We start from the raw sequence: 16967 nt of genomic DNA, 5'->3' as shown, positions 1-16967 counted from the left end.
ACTGGGGATGAAATCCTGGCCACATTCAGGTCAATGGAAAACTCCCATTGACTACATTGTGGCCAGGATCCCTGGAGTAAATTCCACCAACTGGCTGATGAAAACCTATGCAGTACTGTCCATCTGTGTGTTTGCTGGGGATAGAGAGATACAGGCAGAATGGCTGGTCCAGGGACACTCATACCATGAAGGTGGATTCCACGTTGGCATCACATCTGCCAACAAGGAAGGGAGTATTGGTGTTGAGTATTGCGGGAGAGGTCACTGGTCACAATAGGGATCAATCTGGGCTGGCTCAGTCTGTCACAGTTGCTCAGGCAAAGGAAGCCAGTAAAGAGTCACACACAGTCCAGCTTTATCACTAGCTTCTGAACAGAGGAGAGAGATTTTTAATGTATTTCAAAATATATGAAAAATATATATACTGCCAATAATGAAAATTTATTTCAAATATGATAAAACTGGAAGTTTGTGTGGAACAGATTGAGAATACATTAACCATATGTATAGCCATATATAGATATATATATATATATATATAGAGAGAGAGCACGCCATATGGTACCTGACAGCGTCAGACGCTAAGTACTTCCTGTTAGTCAGCCCTTAGCATTTTTATCTGGGCCTGCAAACCCAGATTGACTCCCACTCTCCCAAGTGTAACAGTCATCTGCTACACTTCCTTTAGAACGTAACAGCCATACTGGGTCAGACCAAAGGTCCCTCTAGCCCAGTATCCTGTCTTCCAACTGTGACCAACGCCAGGTGCCCCAGAGGGAATGAACAGAACAGATAATTATCAAGTGATCCATCCCCAGTTGCCCATTCCCAGCTTCTGGCAAACAGAGGCTAGGGACACCATCCCTGGCCATCCTGGACAATAGCCATTGATGGACCTCTTTTTTGAACCCTGTTATAGTCTTGGCTTTCACAATATCCTCTGGCAAGGAGTTCCACAGGTTGACTGTGCGTTGTGTGAAGAAATACTTCCTCTTGTTTGTTTTAAACCTGCTGCCTATTAATTTCATTTGGGGACTCCTAGTTCTTGTGTTATGAGAAGGAGTAAACAACACTTCCTTATTTACTTTTTCCACACAAGTCATGATTTTGTAGACCTCTATCATGTTCCCCCCCCCGCTCCCCTTAGTTGTCTCTTTTCCAGTTGAAAAGTCCCAGTCTTATTAATCTCTCCTCATGTGGTAGCCGTTTCATACCTCTAATCATTTTTGTTGCCCTTTTCTGAACCTTTTCCAATTCCAATATATCTTTTTTGAGATGGGGCGACCACATCTGTACACAGTATTCAAGATGTGGGGGTACCATGGATTTATATAGAGGCAACAAGATATTTTCTGTCTTATTATCTATCCCTTTCTGAATGATTCCCAACATTCTTTTCGCTTTTTTGACTGCTGCTGCACATTGAGTGGATGTCTTCAGAGAACTATCCACAATGACTCCAAGATCTCTTTCTTGAGTGGTAACTGCCAATTTAGACCCCATCATTTTATATGTATAGTTGGGATTATGTTTTCCAGTGTGCATTACTTTGCATTTATCAACATTGAAACATTGTTCCTGCTACACTCTTCCCCTCCGTGCATAAATCAATGTGCACCCATTTTGTATACCCACAGAATGTCTCAGCTATGCAAGTTATACTAGCTTACTGTGTCCCTGCCAAATTACCTTTACACTTGTTTTCTGATCTTCCTGCTCCAAAATCAGATTTGTGCCACTACAGAATTATGCCTGAATTATTTAATCTTGTGTAGAATTTAAAAGATGTTTTCACATTGTGCTCCAGCTCTGGGTACTGCTGACCTTGTTCTGTAAATAATAGTGTCAGACCATCCTCTGCTGTGACTCTGGTCCATCTAGGAGAGTCTGTTTCAGCATTATTGTATTTGTATTCGTTAGTCCAGTAGATGGAGCAAGTGTAACAGAAGCCAGCACAGAGGGTTGGAACCCTGGTGGAAGGGCTGAAGAGGGAAAGCATAAATAAATAGAAAAGATCAACAAACAGCAGTGAGAAAAGAAAGTGAGGAGAGAAGCAAAACAACAACTAAAACATTCAGATCCATATTCTTCTCTTTTCCACTGGTATAAATCTGGAGTAACTCCAGGGGTTTCAATCACAGCCACAGTCACACTTAAACAAGACCAGAATTTGGCTCTCTTCTGACGGCATCATCTTTCCCCACACCTCCCACCGTGTGACTAAGAATTTTGTAGTGCTACTTAGACAGCGAGCCTCTAGTGACCAACTGAGTACAGTTTTTTTGACTTTACATCTGGAAATGAATGTACAAGTTATTATTAAAATGAACTGCTAGACTTCCTGAATTAGTGACCATGCCACACTGCAGGTGCATTCCTTATGGATCTGTTGAGCCAAAAATATGGTATAAATAACAAGCTAATTATCCAGGTGGCATTTTACAAGGCCGTGGGAAGGAAAAAGTGTTTTCCTGAATTTGGGAGTACACATGTGGTTTGGTGACTGCAGCTATGAATTCTGCATGTACACTGCAGTTAGTTGAGCAGTCATTGTGGAACACTGAAAAGCATTCTGGGAATTTATATGGTGGACACTCCATAACATACATGTAAATGCGTAGAGTGGATACTGGATGGGGTGAGGGACTGGTAAAGGGATACCTGAGCCTTTCACTTTTAGATAACTGATTTCTGTCCAGGTCTGGGCAGTAACAATTGAACATTACCATCAGAAAACTGTTTAGTGGCCTATAAGAAATTAGTGTTTGAACACCATGATAACAGGCACTAAATAGAAAGCTAAGCTAGATAGAAACTAGAAAAGGAGTATTGTCTAATGGCTAGAAAAGTAGATTCAGAGCCAGGATTTTGGGGTTCTCTGAGTGATTTTGCCCAAAGTCACCAGCAAATCAATCTCTCTGCACCTTGGTTTATTCTTTGGTAACATGGGTATAATACTTGTCCAGGTGTGCTGTGAGGCCTAATTAATGTTTGTAAAATGCTTTGAGAACCTCACTATAGCTGTGCAAGGTATTGTTACCCGGATTTCTCTTGAAAGTCCATCTCCAGTTCATAACAGACAACTATCAATACTAAAAAACCCAAGACCCCTTCTTAGCCCAGAACTGAACGGGCATGGAGAATACTCAGTTGTCTGACTCAGAGGTGAAACGCTGGGTGAGAGTCTGAGAAACATTCTCAGGGCAAGGTGGGGAAATTTGTGCTGCCACTGCTTATGCTGTCCATCTTCTTTCTAGACCTCAGGGCTGTCAAGCCACTTACCTTTCACATTGGGGATCTGCCTGGCATGAGGGGAACAAATACCTTTCACAAACCCTAAAATCAGCCACTAGACTGACCTAATATATCAATTCCAGTAGCAAATTGTTAACTCCTAGATAGCACTTTTCATCTGTAGATTTCCAAGTGCTATTCCAAAAAGGGCAAGTGTCTTTATCACTGTTTTACAGATGAGGAAACTGAGGCACGGGTAGTGATGTGACTTGCCCAAGGTCAGCTAGCAGACCAATGGCAGAGCCTGACATCCCCTCCAGTTGGTCACACTGCCTCTATGAGGTTGCTCCTTTCATAGAAACCCTGCCAACTCTTGCAAAAAGCTTCTCACTGGATTTGTGAAACTCAAACCTAACATTAGGGCTAGGTGTATAAAATATTCTTCTGGCATCATGAAAAGAGGTGAGACTAGCAAAGGTAGGTAAGCAAATGAAGTTTAAAAGGTAGGCAAGTCTGCAGCACCCTCAATATAAAGTAGGTGGATTTGCTGCCGCAAACCAAAGTTTATCCGCTTTTATCTGAAGACAGATGTGAGCAAGGGACATGCTGGCAAATAGACAATTTAATGTATTTTATTCATTGATTCTTTTTCTTAATTGTAAAGTATCTTATCTAAAACTCCAAATGTCCAGTGAAAATGCAACATTGATAACAGAATGTGTTCACTCTTTGTTACAGTTATAAAGCCTACACCCCCTCCTTCTGTACAGCACCAAGAGGACCAGAAAGCTAATAACGTAGTCACCATCACTGGCATCTCTTTGTGCTTGTTCATAATCCTAGCCACTGTTCTCATCACCCTGTGGAGGAAGCTCTGCAGAGCTCAGAAGTGCAGCACCTCTGTGCGCCATAACTCTGTCCATTCACCCAGCTTCCACAAAAACTCGGATGAAGAAAACATCTGTCAAGCCGGCAAGCAATGGGGGAGCTTTTCCGAGGGCAGCGAAGCACCTCCAGCACATGCTGGAGAGCCTGTTAACATACCTTTGACCTGCAGGAAGAGCCTTCAGTTTGCTCAAGACGACGACACCTCTGTCAGTGACAGTTTTCAGTCAAATGCTCAAAAAATAATCCCTCCAATTTTCAGCTATCGCCTTGCACAGCAACAGCTGAAAGAGATGAAGAAGAAAGGCCTGACTGAAACCACAAAGGTGTATCATGTATCTCAGACGCCTCTGACTGACACCGTTATCGATGCCACAGCTGTGCTTCCCCTGGGCACAGAAAACCAGGAGGAGGCTGCTGCACACAAATTCAGGATCAAATCTCCATTTCTGGATCAGCCAGTCAATCATCTCAAATTCCCTAGGGAAAAATCTAATTCTAGGGTGGACTCTGTACTGTCACAGGCCAATCCTGTAACAAGCCCTAGTCAGACCCTCATTAGACGAGCTCACCTGAAATACCAAGATAACAAAGGGGAGCCATTGGAGAGAGGCTGTCACAGAAACCCACAGTTCAGAAGAACAGCCAGTTTCCATGAAACTAAAAAGGTCAGGCCCTATAGGGAACGGAGCATGTCCACTCTTACCTCACGGCAGATTCCTCTTTATAGCTCCAGGACCAGAACTTGGGGTCAGGCACTGGTAGACAAGTCCCGGCCGACATCTAAAGATGCTGATCCAAGTTCTGAAAAGTTTGACCAGTCTCCTTGCACTCTGTTAACTGGTGAACCACTGAGCTATGGCACAAAATACCGGCACAAAGGGGGTCCTCCAGTGAGGAGGCCGGATCTGATCAGTGACCGTCAGCCTGCAGGCCAAGTAGCAGGAGCTGACAAACCAGAGCCAAACAGAAGTAGGAGGGGCCCTTCGCCAAACTATCGAGGAGCTTTGAGGAAAGAACCCATCTCAACTCTGAAAGATAATTACCAGCAAGGCAGTGCTCTAAGCCCTCTCCAGTACAGAAAGGAGAAATGCCAGAGCTTCCCCACAGACCCTGAATTTGCCTTTTACAATAATAATTCTTTTGGCTTAACAGAATCGGAGCAATGGATGATTGACCTGCCTGGATATTTTGGTTCAAATGAAGAAGATGAAACAAGTACTTTAAGTGTTGAGAAACTGGTGATCTGAATGACTCATTGCAACACTGTAGGGCGGGGGTGTGAGAGAAGAGCTGCAAAACCGGTTGGTTTATAATAAAAGCAATAATGGAAACCAGGTTCCAGCTGTTTGGGGCAGGAGGGAAATCCTATGGCTTAACTTGTGAGCATGCATTCCTTTTTAATTACTAGAAAGTGCTTTGATGTCATTGTTTTGTCCAATACACCCCCCCGGGAAAGCAAATGGAAATGATAGTGTGACACAGAGGAAATTGGACAGATTTTATTTTATAGAGCACTGAAAAGAGCAGTGCTCAATGAATAATTTATACTGAATCATGAATCCAGTCAATTTAGCCTCTTTTTCTGCTTGTGGACCATCCACCAGCAGAGCATGTTATCCTCTAACATCTGTTGTTCAACACTATTTAATGAATTGTTTCACAAGTTTTTTAACCTAGGTTGTAAACAGTTTTCAGCATATCTTTAAAATTTACTATTTGTCATGGGGCTCCGTGCATCCATTGGAGGGTGGGTGCCCCGGCTTGCCCAGTGTGGCGTTGATACACTCCACCACACAGTCATCAGGACTCTCAGCTGGGCCAGACAAACAATCAGGGGTTCTGGCCCACAGGGAGGGACTGAACAGACAAACTGTCTATAGCTCCTGAGCCTCCTGGCTGTGGCAAACAATCACAAACAGGGCTTCAGCCCCCAGGTGGGAGGGGACAGACTAACTAGTCTATAGCTGGGGTCTCTAGCAGTAATAGCCACTTGTCAGTGCCAAGCCCACCCTGCTCCACCAGGTTCTGACCCAGGGCCCTGTGAAGCCTGCAGTCTCCCTCTTTAGGATTCAAGTATCAGCTCCCCATATATTCCCTTGGTCACTTCCTACCTCTAAGACCACTTTGGGCTTGTCCTCCCGGGCAGAGGCTTGACATCTCAGTCAGCCTCCATAGATAGGAATCCCTCGTAATCTAGTCAGGGAGACTTGATTCTGTAATCTGGAAGGCTGGCGGTACCTCAGCAGGAGCCAGCAATGCACATCCATCTTCCTCCTCCAGCAGCCAGGACTGGTGTGAGATGTTCCCTTTTATCTACTCCCTCCAACTGGAGCATGTGCAGCAGAGGCAAGAGGGCGTGGCCTCTTGGGTCCAAAGTGACTGGTTAACCCCTGCTTACCCAGTGCGGCATTGACACACCCCATCACACTATTGAACTGTGTTGATTGGTTGTAACTGGTCAGATAAGTCATGTGGTGCTTTTTGTGTTCCCTGATTAGATGAGGAGAGCATGAGCAATTCTGGAATGAGTACTTGTTTACAATTTGTTTTTTGTGATTCCTCACAAACAAAACTTCGCCATTTGCTTTCTGATACTATGGGTGCCAGGAAAGCTTGAGATTGCACAAACGTGTGGAAAGGAACAGAAAAGCATTGTAGAAAATAAACAGAAGAGGGTTGCTAGTGTGGTCAATTCATTAACAAATTTGAGTACTAGCAAAAACTATTGTTGCAGTATTCTACACACCTGTAGAAGCCAGTGAAAGACCTCTTGTCTTCTCTCCTTCACTGTAATGCTCTTTCTCCTTAACAAATGTTGTCTTTTTATTTTTGCTTAAACAAGTTGACAGATACTACAGCAAGATACAAATAAATTAAGAACAAAACCCATGGAACAAAATGGCTATTTAATTAAGATATACTTTGCAAACAAAAGGAAAAAGGAAATTAACTTGTCCATGTCTGTTGATTCCTGGAGAACCTTCTCCGTAGGTGTGTTTATTTCACCAGAGGATATTAAACAAATGGGATTGGACACTGCTGCACTTGTTCAACACTTTTAGCGAAGTCACTGCACACACTGGAGATGCAAACAGTGGCAGGCAAGCCAGTTTGACTCAGGTTCTTTACTCCAGCCATTTATTGGAATAACAGACTCTTCAGAGGTATAGAGAAAACAGGTGGAAGGAATACATTTGTCACGGTTCCTCCCCCACTCTGAACTCTAGGGTACAGATGTGGGGACCTGCATGAAAAACCTCCTAAGCTTATCTTTACCAGCTTAGGTCAAAACTTCCCCAAGGTACAAAATATTACCCCCGTTATCCTTGGACTGGCCGCTACCACCACCAAACTAATACTGGTTACTGGGGAAGAGCTGTTTGGACGCGTCCTTCCCCCCAAAATACTTCCCAAAACCTTGCACCCCACTTCCTGGACAAGGTTTGGTAAAAAGCCTCACCAATTTGCCTAGGTGACTACAGACCCAGACCCTTGGATCTTAACAATGAACAATGAACAATCCTCCCAACACTTGCACTCCCCCTTTCCTGGGAAATGTTGGATAAAAAGCCTCACCAATTTGCATAGGTGACCACAGACCCAAACCCTTGGATCTGAGAACAATGAAAAAGCATTCAGTGTTTTACAAGAAGACTTTTAATAAAAAATAGAAGTAAATAGAAATAAAGAAATCCCCCCTGTAAAATCAGGATGGTAGATATCTTACAGGGTAATTAGATTCAAAAACATAGAGAACCCCTCTAGGCAAAACCTTAAGTTACAAAAAAGATACACAGACAGAAATAGTTATTCTATTCAGCACAATTCTTTTCTCAGCCATTTAAAGAAATCATAATCTAACACATACCTAGCTAGATTACTTACTAAAAGTTCTAAGACTCCATTCCTGTTCTGTCCCTGGCCAAGACGACTACAGACAGACACAGACCCTTTGTTTCTCTCCCTCCTCCCAGCTTTTGAAAGTATCTTGTCTCCTCATTGGTCATTTTGGGCAGGTGCCAGCGAGGTTACCTTTAGCTTCTTAACCCTTTACAGGTGAGAGGAGCTTTCCCCTGGCCAGGAGGGATTTCAAAGGGGTTTACCCTTCCCTTTATATTTATGACACGCCCCCCAAATCTCAGCTAGGGTGAAACACTGGCTGGGATTTCTTCCTGGAGCTCTAGGAAAAACAGAGTTAATAAGACACATGCATCTCTAAATATACTACCAAGTACATAAAGACTAACAATATTTTCCACATCTCAAGGACGATTTTAACCAGTTGATTCTGGGAAACTTTCACGGGAGAGTGCATCAGCCCCTTTGTTAGAAGCTCCTGAGATGTGTTGGATGTCGAAATCAAAATCTTGGAGAGCTAAACTCCACCGAAGAAGTTTTTTGTTAGTTTCCTTGACGGTGTGAAGCCACTTCAGTGCAGCATGGTCGGTTTGCAGGTGGAAACGCCGTCCCCAAACATATGGGCGTAGCTTTTCCAGAGCGTAGACAATGGCGTAACATTCTTTTTCAGTGACTGACCAGTTGCTTTCCCTCTCAGACAGTTTTTTGCTGAGAAACACTACAGGGTGGAATTCTTGATCAGGTCCTTTCTGCATTAAAACTGCTCCCACACCACGCTCGGATGCATCTGTGGTTACTAGGAACGGTTTGTCAAAGTCTGGGGCCCTTAGTACAGGGTCAGACATGAGTGTCGCTTTAAGCTTGTTAAAGGCCTTCTGACACTTTCCGGTCCACTGAACAGCATTTGGCTGTTTCTTTTTGGTTAGGTCTGTCAGTGGGGCAGCGATTTGGCTGTAGTGCGGTACAAATCGTCTGTAATAACCGGCCAAGCCTAAGAAGGATTGAACCTGTTTCTTTGACTTTGGGACAGCATCCACTTTGGCCTGTAGGGGGCTGATAGTTCCTTGACCCACCTGGTGTCCAAGGTAAGTCACTCTGTTTAGGCCTATTTGACACTTCTTAGCCTTAACAGTTAGTCCTGCCTCCCTTATGCGCTCAAGGACTTTTTGTAGATGTTCCAGGTGGTCTGCCCAGGAATCCGAAAATATGGCCACATCGTCAAGGTAGGCGACTGCATATTCTCCTAATCCCACTAGGAGACCATCTACAAGTCTTTGGAAAGTGGCGGGTGCATTTCGCAGCCCGAAAGGGAGTACATTAAATTCATACAGCCCGAGATGTGTGATGAAGGCTGACCTTTCCTTGGCAGATTCATCTAGCGGTACCTGCCAGTACCCCTTGGTTAAGTCCAAGGTAGAGATGAACTGGGCCCGTCCCAGTTTCTCTAATAGTTCATCTGTGCGTGGCATGGGATAGTTGTCTGGGCGAGTTACAGCATTTAGCTTACGGTAGTCCACGCAAAAACGTATTTCCCCATCTGGTTTGGGAACTAGAACCACTGGAGATGCCCATGCACTTTCAGAGGGGAGGATTACACCCATCTGTAACATATCCTGGATCTCCCGTTCTATAGCAGTTTTAGCTTGAGGAGACACCCGGTAAGGGTGGACCCTAATTGGGTGAGCATTACCTGTGTCAATGGAGTGGTATGCCCGTTCAGTCAGTCCTGGGGTGGCTGAGAACGTTGGCGCGTAGCTAGTGCACAGCTCCTGGATCTGCTGTCGCTGCATACGCCCAAGGGTCATGGAGAGGTTCACCTCTTCCACACCACCAGCACATTTCCCTTCGTAATAGACACCTTCAGGCCACTCAGCGTCGTCTCCTCCCTGGGCTGTAAACTGACAAACCTTTAATTCTCTGGAATAAAAGGGCTTTAGAGAATTAATATGATACACCTTAGGCTTTCGGTTGGAGGTGGGGAATGCTATGAGATAATTAACAGCTCCCAGGCGCTCCTGGACCACGAATGGCCCTTCCCACGATGCTTCCATTTTATGGGCCTGGAGCGCCTTTAAGACCATGACCTGGTCTCCTACTTTGAAGGAACGCTCTCTGGCATGTTTATCATACCAGGCTTTTTGCTCTTTTTGAGCATCCTGTAAGTTTTCTCTAGCAAGGGCTAAAGAGGTTCGGAGGATGTTTTGTAGGTTGGTTACAAAGTCCAGAATGTTAGTTCCTGGAGAAGGTGTAAATCCCTCCCATTGCTGCTTCACCAACTGCAATGGCCCCTTAACCTCACGGCCATATACAAGTTCAAATGGGGAAAACCCTAAACTGGGATGTGGTACAGCTCTGTAGGCAAAGAGCAACTGCTGCAACACTAGGTCCCAATCATTGGAGTGCTCATTTACGAATTTACGTATCATGGCCCCCAAAGTTCCATTAAACTTCTCCACCATGCCATTTGTTTGATGGTGGTAAGGAGTGGCAACCAAGTGATTTACCCCATGAGCTTCCCAAAGGTTTTTCATAGTTCCTGCCAGGAAATTAGTCCCTGCATCTGTGAGGATGTCGGAGGGCCAACCTACCCTGGCAAAAATGTCTGCTAGTGCCTGACACACACTTTTAGCCCTGGTGTTGCTTAGAGCTACTGCTTCCGGCCATCAGGTGGCAAAATCCATGAAAGTCAGTATGTACTGCTTTCCTCTGGGTGTCTTTTTCGGAAAAGGACCCAGAATATCCACAGCTACTCGCTGAAATGGAACTTCAATGATGGGGAGTGGTTGTAGAGGGGCTTTGACCTGGTCTTGGGGTTTTCCCACTCTTTGGCACACCTCACAAGACTGGACATAGGTAGAAACATCCTTGCCCATTCCCTCCCAGTGGAATGACCCCCCCAAACGGTCTTTGGTCCTGTTCACCCCAGCATGGCCACTAGGGTGATCATGGGCTAAGCTCAAGAGCTTGGCCCGGTATTTAGTTGGAACTACCAACTGTCTCTGAGGATGCCAGTCTTCCTGGTGTCCCCCAGAAAGAGTTTCCTTGTATAAAAGTCCTCTTTCTACCACAAACCTGGATCGATTAGAAGAGCTGAGAGGCGGTGGGTTGCTCCGTGCCGCCGTCCACGCTCTCTGGAGGCTTTCATCTGCTTCCTGTTCGGTCTGGAACTGTTCCCTTGATGCTGGAGACATCAGTTCCTCATTGGATTGGGGACATAGGCTTGGTCCCTCTGGAAGCGATATAGGGGATGGAGCTGTTTCTGTTGACTGTGAACCGCTCTCCGCTGGTGCACTATGTTGGGATTCAGGCTCCGGCTGAGCCTCTTGTGTAGGGTTATCGGCTGCTGCCAGTTCAGGTTCGGTGGGGCCCTCTGGTGTTGAGGTTGCAAGTACTGGATTCAGTGCTGGCACGGGGTCTGGTGTTGGTTGTTTGGCTGGTTCCGGTTCTGGGACTGGTTCCGTCTGGGTCTCTGGGACTGGATCCACTACTGCTGTTGCAGACATTGGCCTGGGGTCCGGGTCCATTACCTCTGACCGGGCCCTGATAGAAGTTTCCGGAACAGAGCTAGGCCTCACGGCTTGTTTAGCCTGGCTGCGGATGACCGTTCCCACCCTCTTGGCCTGCTTCACGTGATTGGCCAAGTCTTCCCCCAACAGCATGGGGATGGGATAATCATCATAGACTGCAAAAGTCCACATTCCTGACCAGCCCTTGTACTGGACAGGCAACTTGGCTGTAGGCAAATTGAAAGAGTTGGACTTGAAGGGTTGAATCGTCACTTGGATCTCTGGGTTGATTAAATTGGGGTCCACTAAGGAAGCATGGATAGCTGACACTTGTGCTCCGGTGTCCCTCCACACGGTGACCTTCTTCCCACCCACACTCACAGTTTCCCTCCGCTCCAAGGGTATCTGGGAGGTATCTGGGCCTGTGGACCTCTGGTGTGATTCCGGTGCAATGAACTGTAATCTGTTGGGGTTCTTGGGGCAGTTGGCCTTTACATGCCCCAGCTCGTTACATTTAAAACATCGTCCAGCTGACGGGTCACCGGGGCGAGGTGGGTTGCTGGAGAACGGGGTGGTGGGACGATAAGGGGTCTGGAGGGTTCTTTGGGAGGTAGGTGGGGCTTTGGGCGGCCCCCGGTAATAGGGTGTGGTCTGGGGTGGTCCCTTCTGGTCTCCGCTCCAACTGCGACCAGTTTTCTTCTTCTCTGCCACCTCCACCCATCTGGCTCCAATCTCTCCTGCCTCGATTACAGTTTTGGGTTTCCCATCTAGGATGTATCTTTCTATTTCCTCAGGAACACCCTCTAAGAATTGTTCCATTTGCATTAGGAAGGGCAAATTTACTGGAGATTCAACACTTGCTCCTGATATCCAGGCATCCCAATGTTTCACAATGTGGTAGGCATGTCGGGTAAATGACATGTCTGGTTTCCACCTTAGGGCTCGGAACCTCCGACGAGACCGCTCGTGTGTTATCCCCATTCTGACTCTCGCCTTGGATTTAAACAGTTCATACTTGTTCATATGTTCTTTAGGCATTTCAGCTGCCACCTCAGCTAAGGGTCCACTGAGCTGCGGCCTCAGCTCTACCATGTATTGGTCAGTAGAGATGTTGTACCCAAGGCAGGCCCTTTCGAAGTTTTCTAAGAAGGCCTCAGTATCATCACCTGCCTTGTAGGTGGGGAACTTTCTGGGATGGGAAGTGGTACCTGGAGAAGGATTGCTAGGGTTTGTTGGTATATTCTGCTGGGCCTTTATCCTCTCCATCTCCTCCACATGCTTCCTTGCCTCCATTTCCCTCTTGTGGGCAGCCTCCTGTACCTCCTTCTCCAGCCGCATGAGTTCTATCTGTCTTTCATGTTCCCTTTGTTTTTCCTCAGCCTGAAATTTGGCTAATTCCAGCTGTAGTCGAGCCGAGGATTTGGCCATTCTAACCTCTCTGTTTTTAACTAACTTTACACCCGAGGTTTAGAAATAAACAAACAAAACTTGGCTGTAAAATTTTGCTGTGCTGGAATAGAATACCTATTCTCTGATAGTGATTGTCAGCCTACAGAAAAAGACAATTCCCTTGTCTCTGCTCTGGGCCCAAATTAAAGCAAAAAACCTCCAACTACTTGGAAACCTGCTTACCCAGCCCAAAGAAAAAAAAAATTTCTTTTCAAACCTGTGCTCCTTGTAAAATAAAAAAAAATCAAAATCCTAAAAAAAAACCCTGCCACTTTTGTCTCCAGGCAAATGGGTAGAGCACACACCCCCTATTTACTTTTAGGAAGAAAAGAAAAAAAAAACCTCTGGGTTGGAAGACTGTGAATTTCCCTGCAGGAGTTAAGTACCCTGCCTCCAGGCAAAGAAAACCTGCAATTCACAAGATAATCCCCTTTTGTCTCTGCTTGGCCACAAAGCAGAGAGAAACCAAGCTGCTTTCAGTTTCAAAGCTGCTTTCTGGACTTCCTAAAAATTCCTTTTTAAAATCTGTATTTCTAGTTCAAAAAATCTCAACTGGATCTCAAAATGATTTCAGGTTAATCCCACCACTGTGCCACCATGTCACGGTTCCTCCCCCACTCTGAACTCTAGGGTACAGATGTGGGGACCTGCATGAAAAACCTCCTAAGCTTATCTTTACCAGCTTAGGTCAAAACTTCCCCAAGGTACAAAATATTACCCCCGTTATCCTTGGACTGGCCGCTACCACCACCAAACTAATACTGGTTACTGGGGAAGAGCTGTTTGGACGCGTCCTTCCCCCCAAAATACTTCCCAAAACCTTGCACCCCACTTCCTGGACAAGGTTTGGTAAAAAGCCTCACCAATTTGCCTAGGTGACTACAGACCCAGACCCTTGGATCTTAAGAACAATGAACAATCCTCCCAACACTTGCACTCCCCCTTTCCTGGGAAATGTTGGATAAAAAGCCTCACCAATTTGCATAGGTGACCACAGACCCAAACCCTTGGATCTGAGAACAATGAAAAAGCATTCAGTGTTTTACAAGAAGACTTTTAATAAAAAATAGAAGTAAATAGAAATAAAGAAATCCCCCCTGTAAAATCAGGATGGTAGATATCTTACAGGGTAATTAGATTCAAAAACATAGAGAACCCCTCTAGGCAAAACCTTAAGTTACAAAAAAGATACACAGACAGAAATAGTTATTCTATTCAGCACAATTCTTTTCTCAGCCATTTAAAGAAATCATAATCTAACACATACCTAGCTAGATTACTTACTAAAAGTTCTAAGACTCCATTCCTGTTCTGTCCCTGGCCAAGACGACTACAGACAGACACAGACCCTTTGTTTCTCTCCCTCCTCCCAGCTTTTGAAAGTATCTTGTCTCCTCATTGGTCATTTTGGGCAGGTGCCAGCGAGGTTACCTTTAGCTTCTTAACCCTTTACAGGTGAGAGGAGCTTTCCCCTGGCCAGGAGGGATTTCTAAGGGGTTTACCCTTCCCTTTATATTTATGACAACATTAATGGAGGAAACAAAGAAAATAAAAGAAGCCTCAGATGGGGGCTGAAAAGGGAGGGTTTGGGGTAGGGGAGTGAGACCAGACAATTTTAAACTACCCTGTCCTCATAGTACCAGGCTTCCCTTTCAGCAGCTCATCCCCTGGTAACCTGTAATCCACATTCCAGTGAAAAGCTAAATTCGGAAATGCTCAATATTCCAAATATAGGCTCAGATCCTGCAATTTACAATGTGCAGGCAGATCCCTACACTTTCATAGAGCCCCACTGACTTCAGTGGGGCCCTGCACAGGCACATGGGATTGTTCAGGCTTTGTGCATTGCAGAATCAGGACCACCATTTGTACAGTAAAATATGAGTTATAAAGGGATTGCGTGGCAACAAATTGCTGAGGAAGTGTCAGCCAGGATCCGGAGAATCGGGGGCAGGAGGAGGGACAAGGGTCCAAAGAGTTCAGAGAGTCTTCTCTGAACTAGGGCTAGAGAGAGAGAGAATGAGAGAGTGAGAGAAAATGAACTCACAATCAGTATGTTCCGATTAGAAGGGAGAAATTATATTTATATCCTTCTCCAGCCTAGTTTGGCGGAGCCTTTTACTAGGAGCTACTTTTCAGCATGCAAGGAGACATAATGTTTTAAGGCATTGGTATTTTCTTTAAGAGAAAACAATTTAAAAGGATAGCGCAATAATGTCATCAGATGTGCATTAGTAGGGCAGTGGGTTGCCGAAGGCATGAGGCGGACACACCCATGGCATGCACAGATAGCCTGCTAACGGACAGCCTGGTGTGGCTCATTGCTATAGTATAGTGAGTGAGTTGTTCAGGATTTAGTTGTAGGTGGTTAAACTTTCCCTGCTTACTCAAATAGCATCATTTGGCTGTGTTACCTCTGCCCAGCTGCTGCAGTGAGGGCAGGTCTGACTTATGTGAGGTGAGTCACTGTTTGCTCAGAGCCTGTTCCAGCATGCTGTGTTGGGAATGTTCGGCCCGTTTCAGGAGTGGGCTTTGGTGAGTTAATCTGTGTAGCAGAGCGTCAGGACCAGTTTTTATATTAACTAGCCCAGGGGCGGCGAGTTGTATCTCCACGTGGTGCCTTGGCACCAGCAATATTCAGAGCCCAGGGGCCCAGCTCCACCAATATTTGGGGCTGGGTGTCCCCCACACGCGGCACCTATGCCGGCCCCTGCTTGCTACCCCCACGCACCTACCCGGGCCCCGCAGCAGAACATCCCTGCCTCGGCCTCTTCCGAGCAGCTCCATGCTGCCTCCAAGTCCTAGTGCCCCCCCCACTTCATTGTCAGGGCAGACTGACTGACCCTGCCTTTCCACCTCAGACCCTTCCCTTTTCCGGCGGGACCCTCCACCAGCTCAGGACCCCCATCTCTCACCCCCACTGAGGCTACAGTGAGGCGCAGCAGGAGAGGAGGAGGCGCACGCAGCACCCCCTGGCCCCCACCACGGGGGGCGGGGGGGCAAGGGAGATTCCTGGACCTGAGAGGGGCCCTAGGAGCACATGCAGTGACAGTGGTGGGGGTGAGTGTGCTGCTCAGGGGGCGGGAAAGGGGGACTCCTCCCCCAGCGCTCGCTGCTGCTGGCAGGGAAAGGGCTGGGGGGAGTCCTCCTCTCTGGCCCCTGTCCTGGAGCAGCCTGCCTGCACCCCATACTCCTCCCCAGCCCTGCCCCACCCCAGAGCCCACACCCCCAGCCAGAGCTTTCACCCCCCCACACACATCCTCAACCCTCTACCCTAGCCCTGAGCCCCTCCAGCACCCCAAACACCTTATCCCCAGTCTCATTCAGAGCCCTCATCCCCCTGCACTCCAACCCTCTGTCCCAGCTCTGAGCCTCTCTAACACCCCAAACCCTCTAGTCCCAGAGCCCTCACCCCCCACACTCCTACTCTCACCCTGAGCCCCCCTCCCACACCCCAAACCCCTCATCTGCAGCCACACCCCACACCCCTGTACCTCCTCCCACTGCACCCACTCCCATCCCCAAACTCCCTCCCAGAACCTGCACCTTGCACCCCAATCCCCTGCCCCACCCTAGGGCCTGCACCCCAGACCTCCCCCACCCAAAAATCCCTCCCAGAGCCTTGGGCGGGGGGGGGGGCGGAGTTTGGGGGAGGCAGAGTTTGGGCAGGGGTGGGTTCTGGGCACCACCAAAAATTATACAAACCTGCCACCTTTGAACTAGCCACTGTAAACGGCCAGCCTAGATTTTTAAAACACACCCAATATTCGGGCCCAATCCAAAGCTCATTAACATTAATAATGAAAGGCTTTCTACAGACTTCACTGGGCTCGAGATCAGGCTTTTAGAGTGTTTACTGCTTCAGCTATTTACCAGTTGTGTGTCAATGTAAATCATTGTCCCTGCAGTGGTGCGATCTGTGGATTTTAGAACTTGCAGTGCTGAAATAGCTACTTGAAGGCCTGCATTTGGCTCATTGAGCCTCCCAAAGCAGGTGCTCCTGTGGCACCAGAGAAAATGCTGCAGGTGATG

The 16967-nt window shown here is 46.7% G+C and overlaps 1 protein-coding gene across 4 annotated transcripts in view; it reads left to right on the top strand.

Annotated features, from left to right (window-relative positions):
- Positions 1 to 7007, top strand: part of THSD1 (thrombospondin type 1 domain containing 1) — a 31103-nt gene extending 24096 nt beyond the window's left edge. For all 4 annotated transcript variants that reach the window (XM_073342800.1, XM_073342822.1, XM_073342790.1 and 1 more), the window contains one exon: positions 3973 to 7007. In XM_073342800.1, coding sequence (XP_073198901.1) covers positions 3973 to 5369 — 1397 coding nt within the window. In that variant the 3' untranslated portion in view covers positions 5370 to 7007. The remainder of the gene's footprint in view (positions 1 to 3972) is intronic.
- Positions 7008 to 16967: the final 9960 nt, after the last annotated feature.

The sequence above is a fragment of the Lepidochelys kempii genome, chromosome 1, assembly GCF_965140265.1.
Source record: "Lepidochelys kempii isolate rLepKem1 chromosome 1, rLepKem1.hap2, whole genome shotgun sequence".
NCBI lineage: Eukaryota > Metazoa > Chordata > Testudines > Cheloniidae > Lepidochelys > Lepidochelys kempii.
The sequence above is the reverse complement of the archived record's forward strand: the minus strand, read 5'-3'. Positions and strand labels throughout refer to the sequence as shown.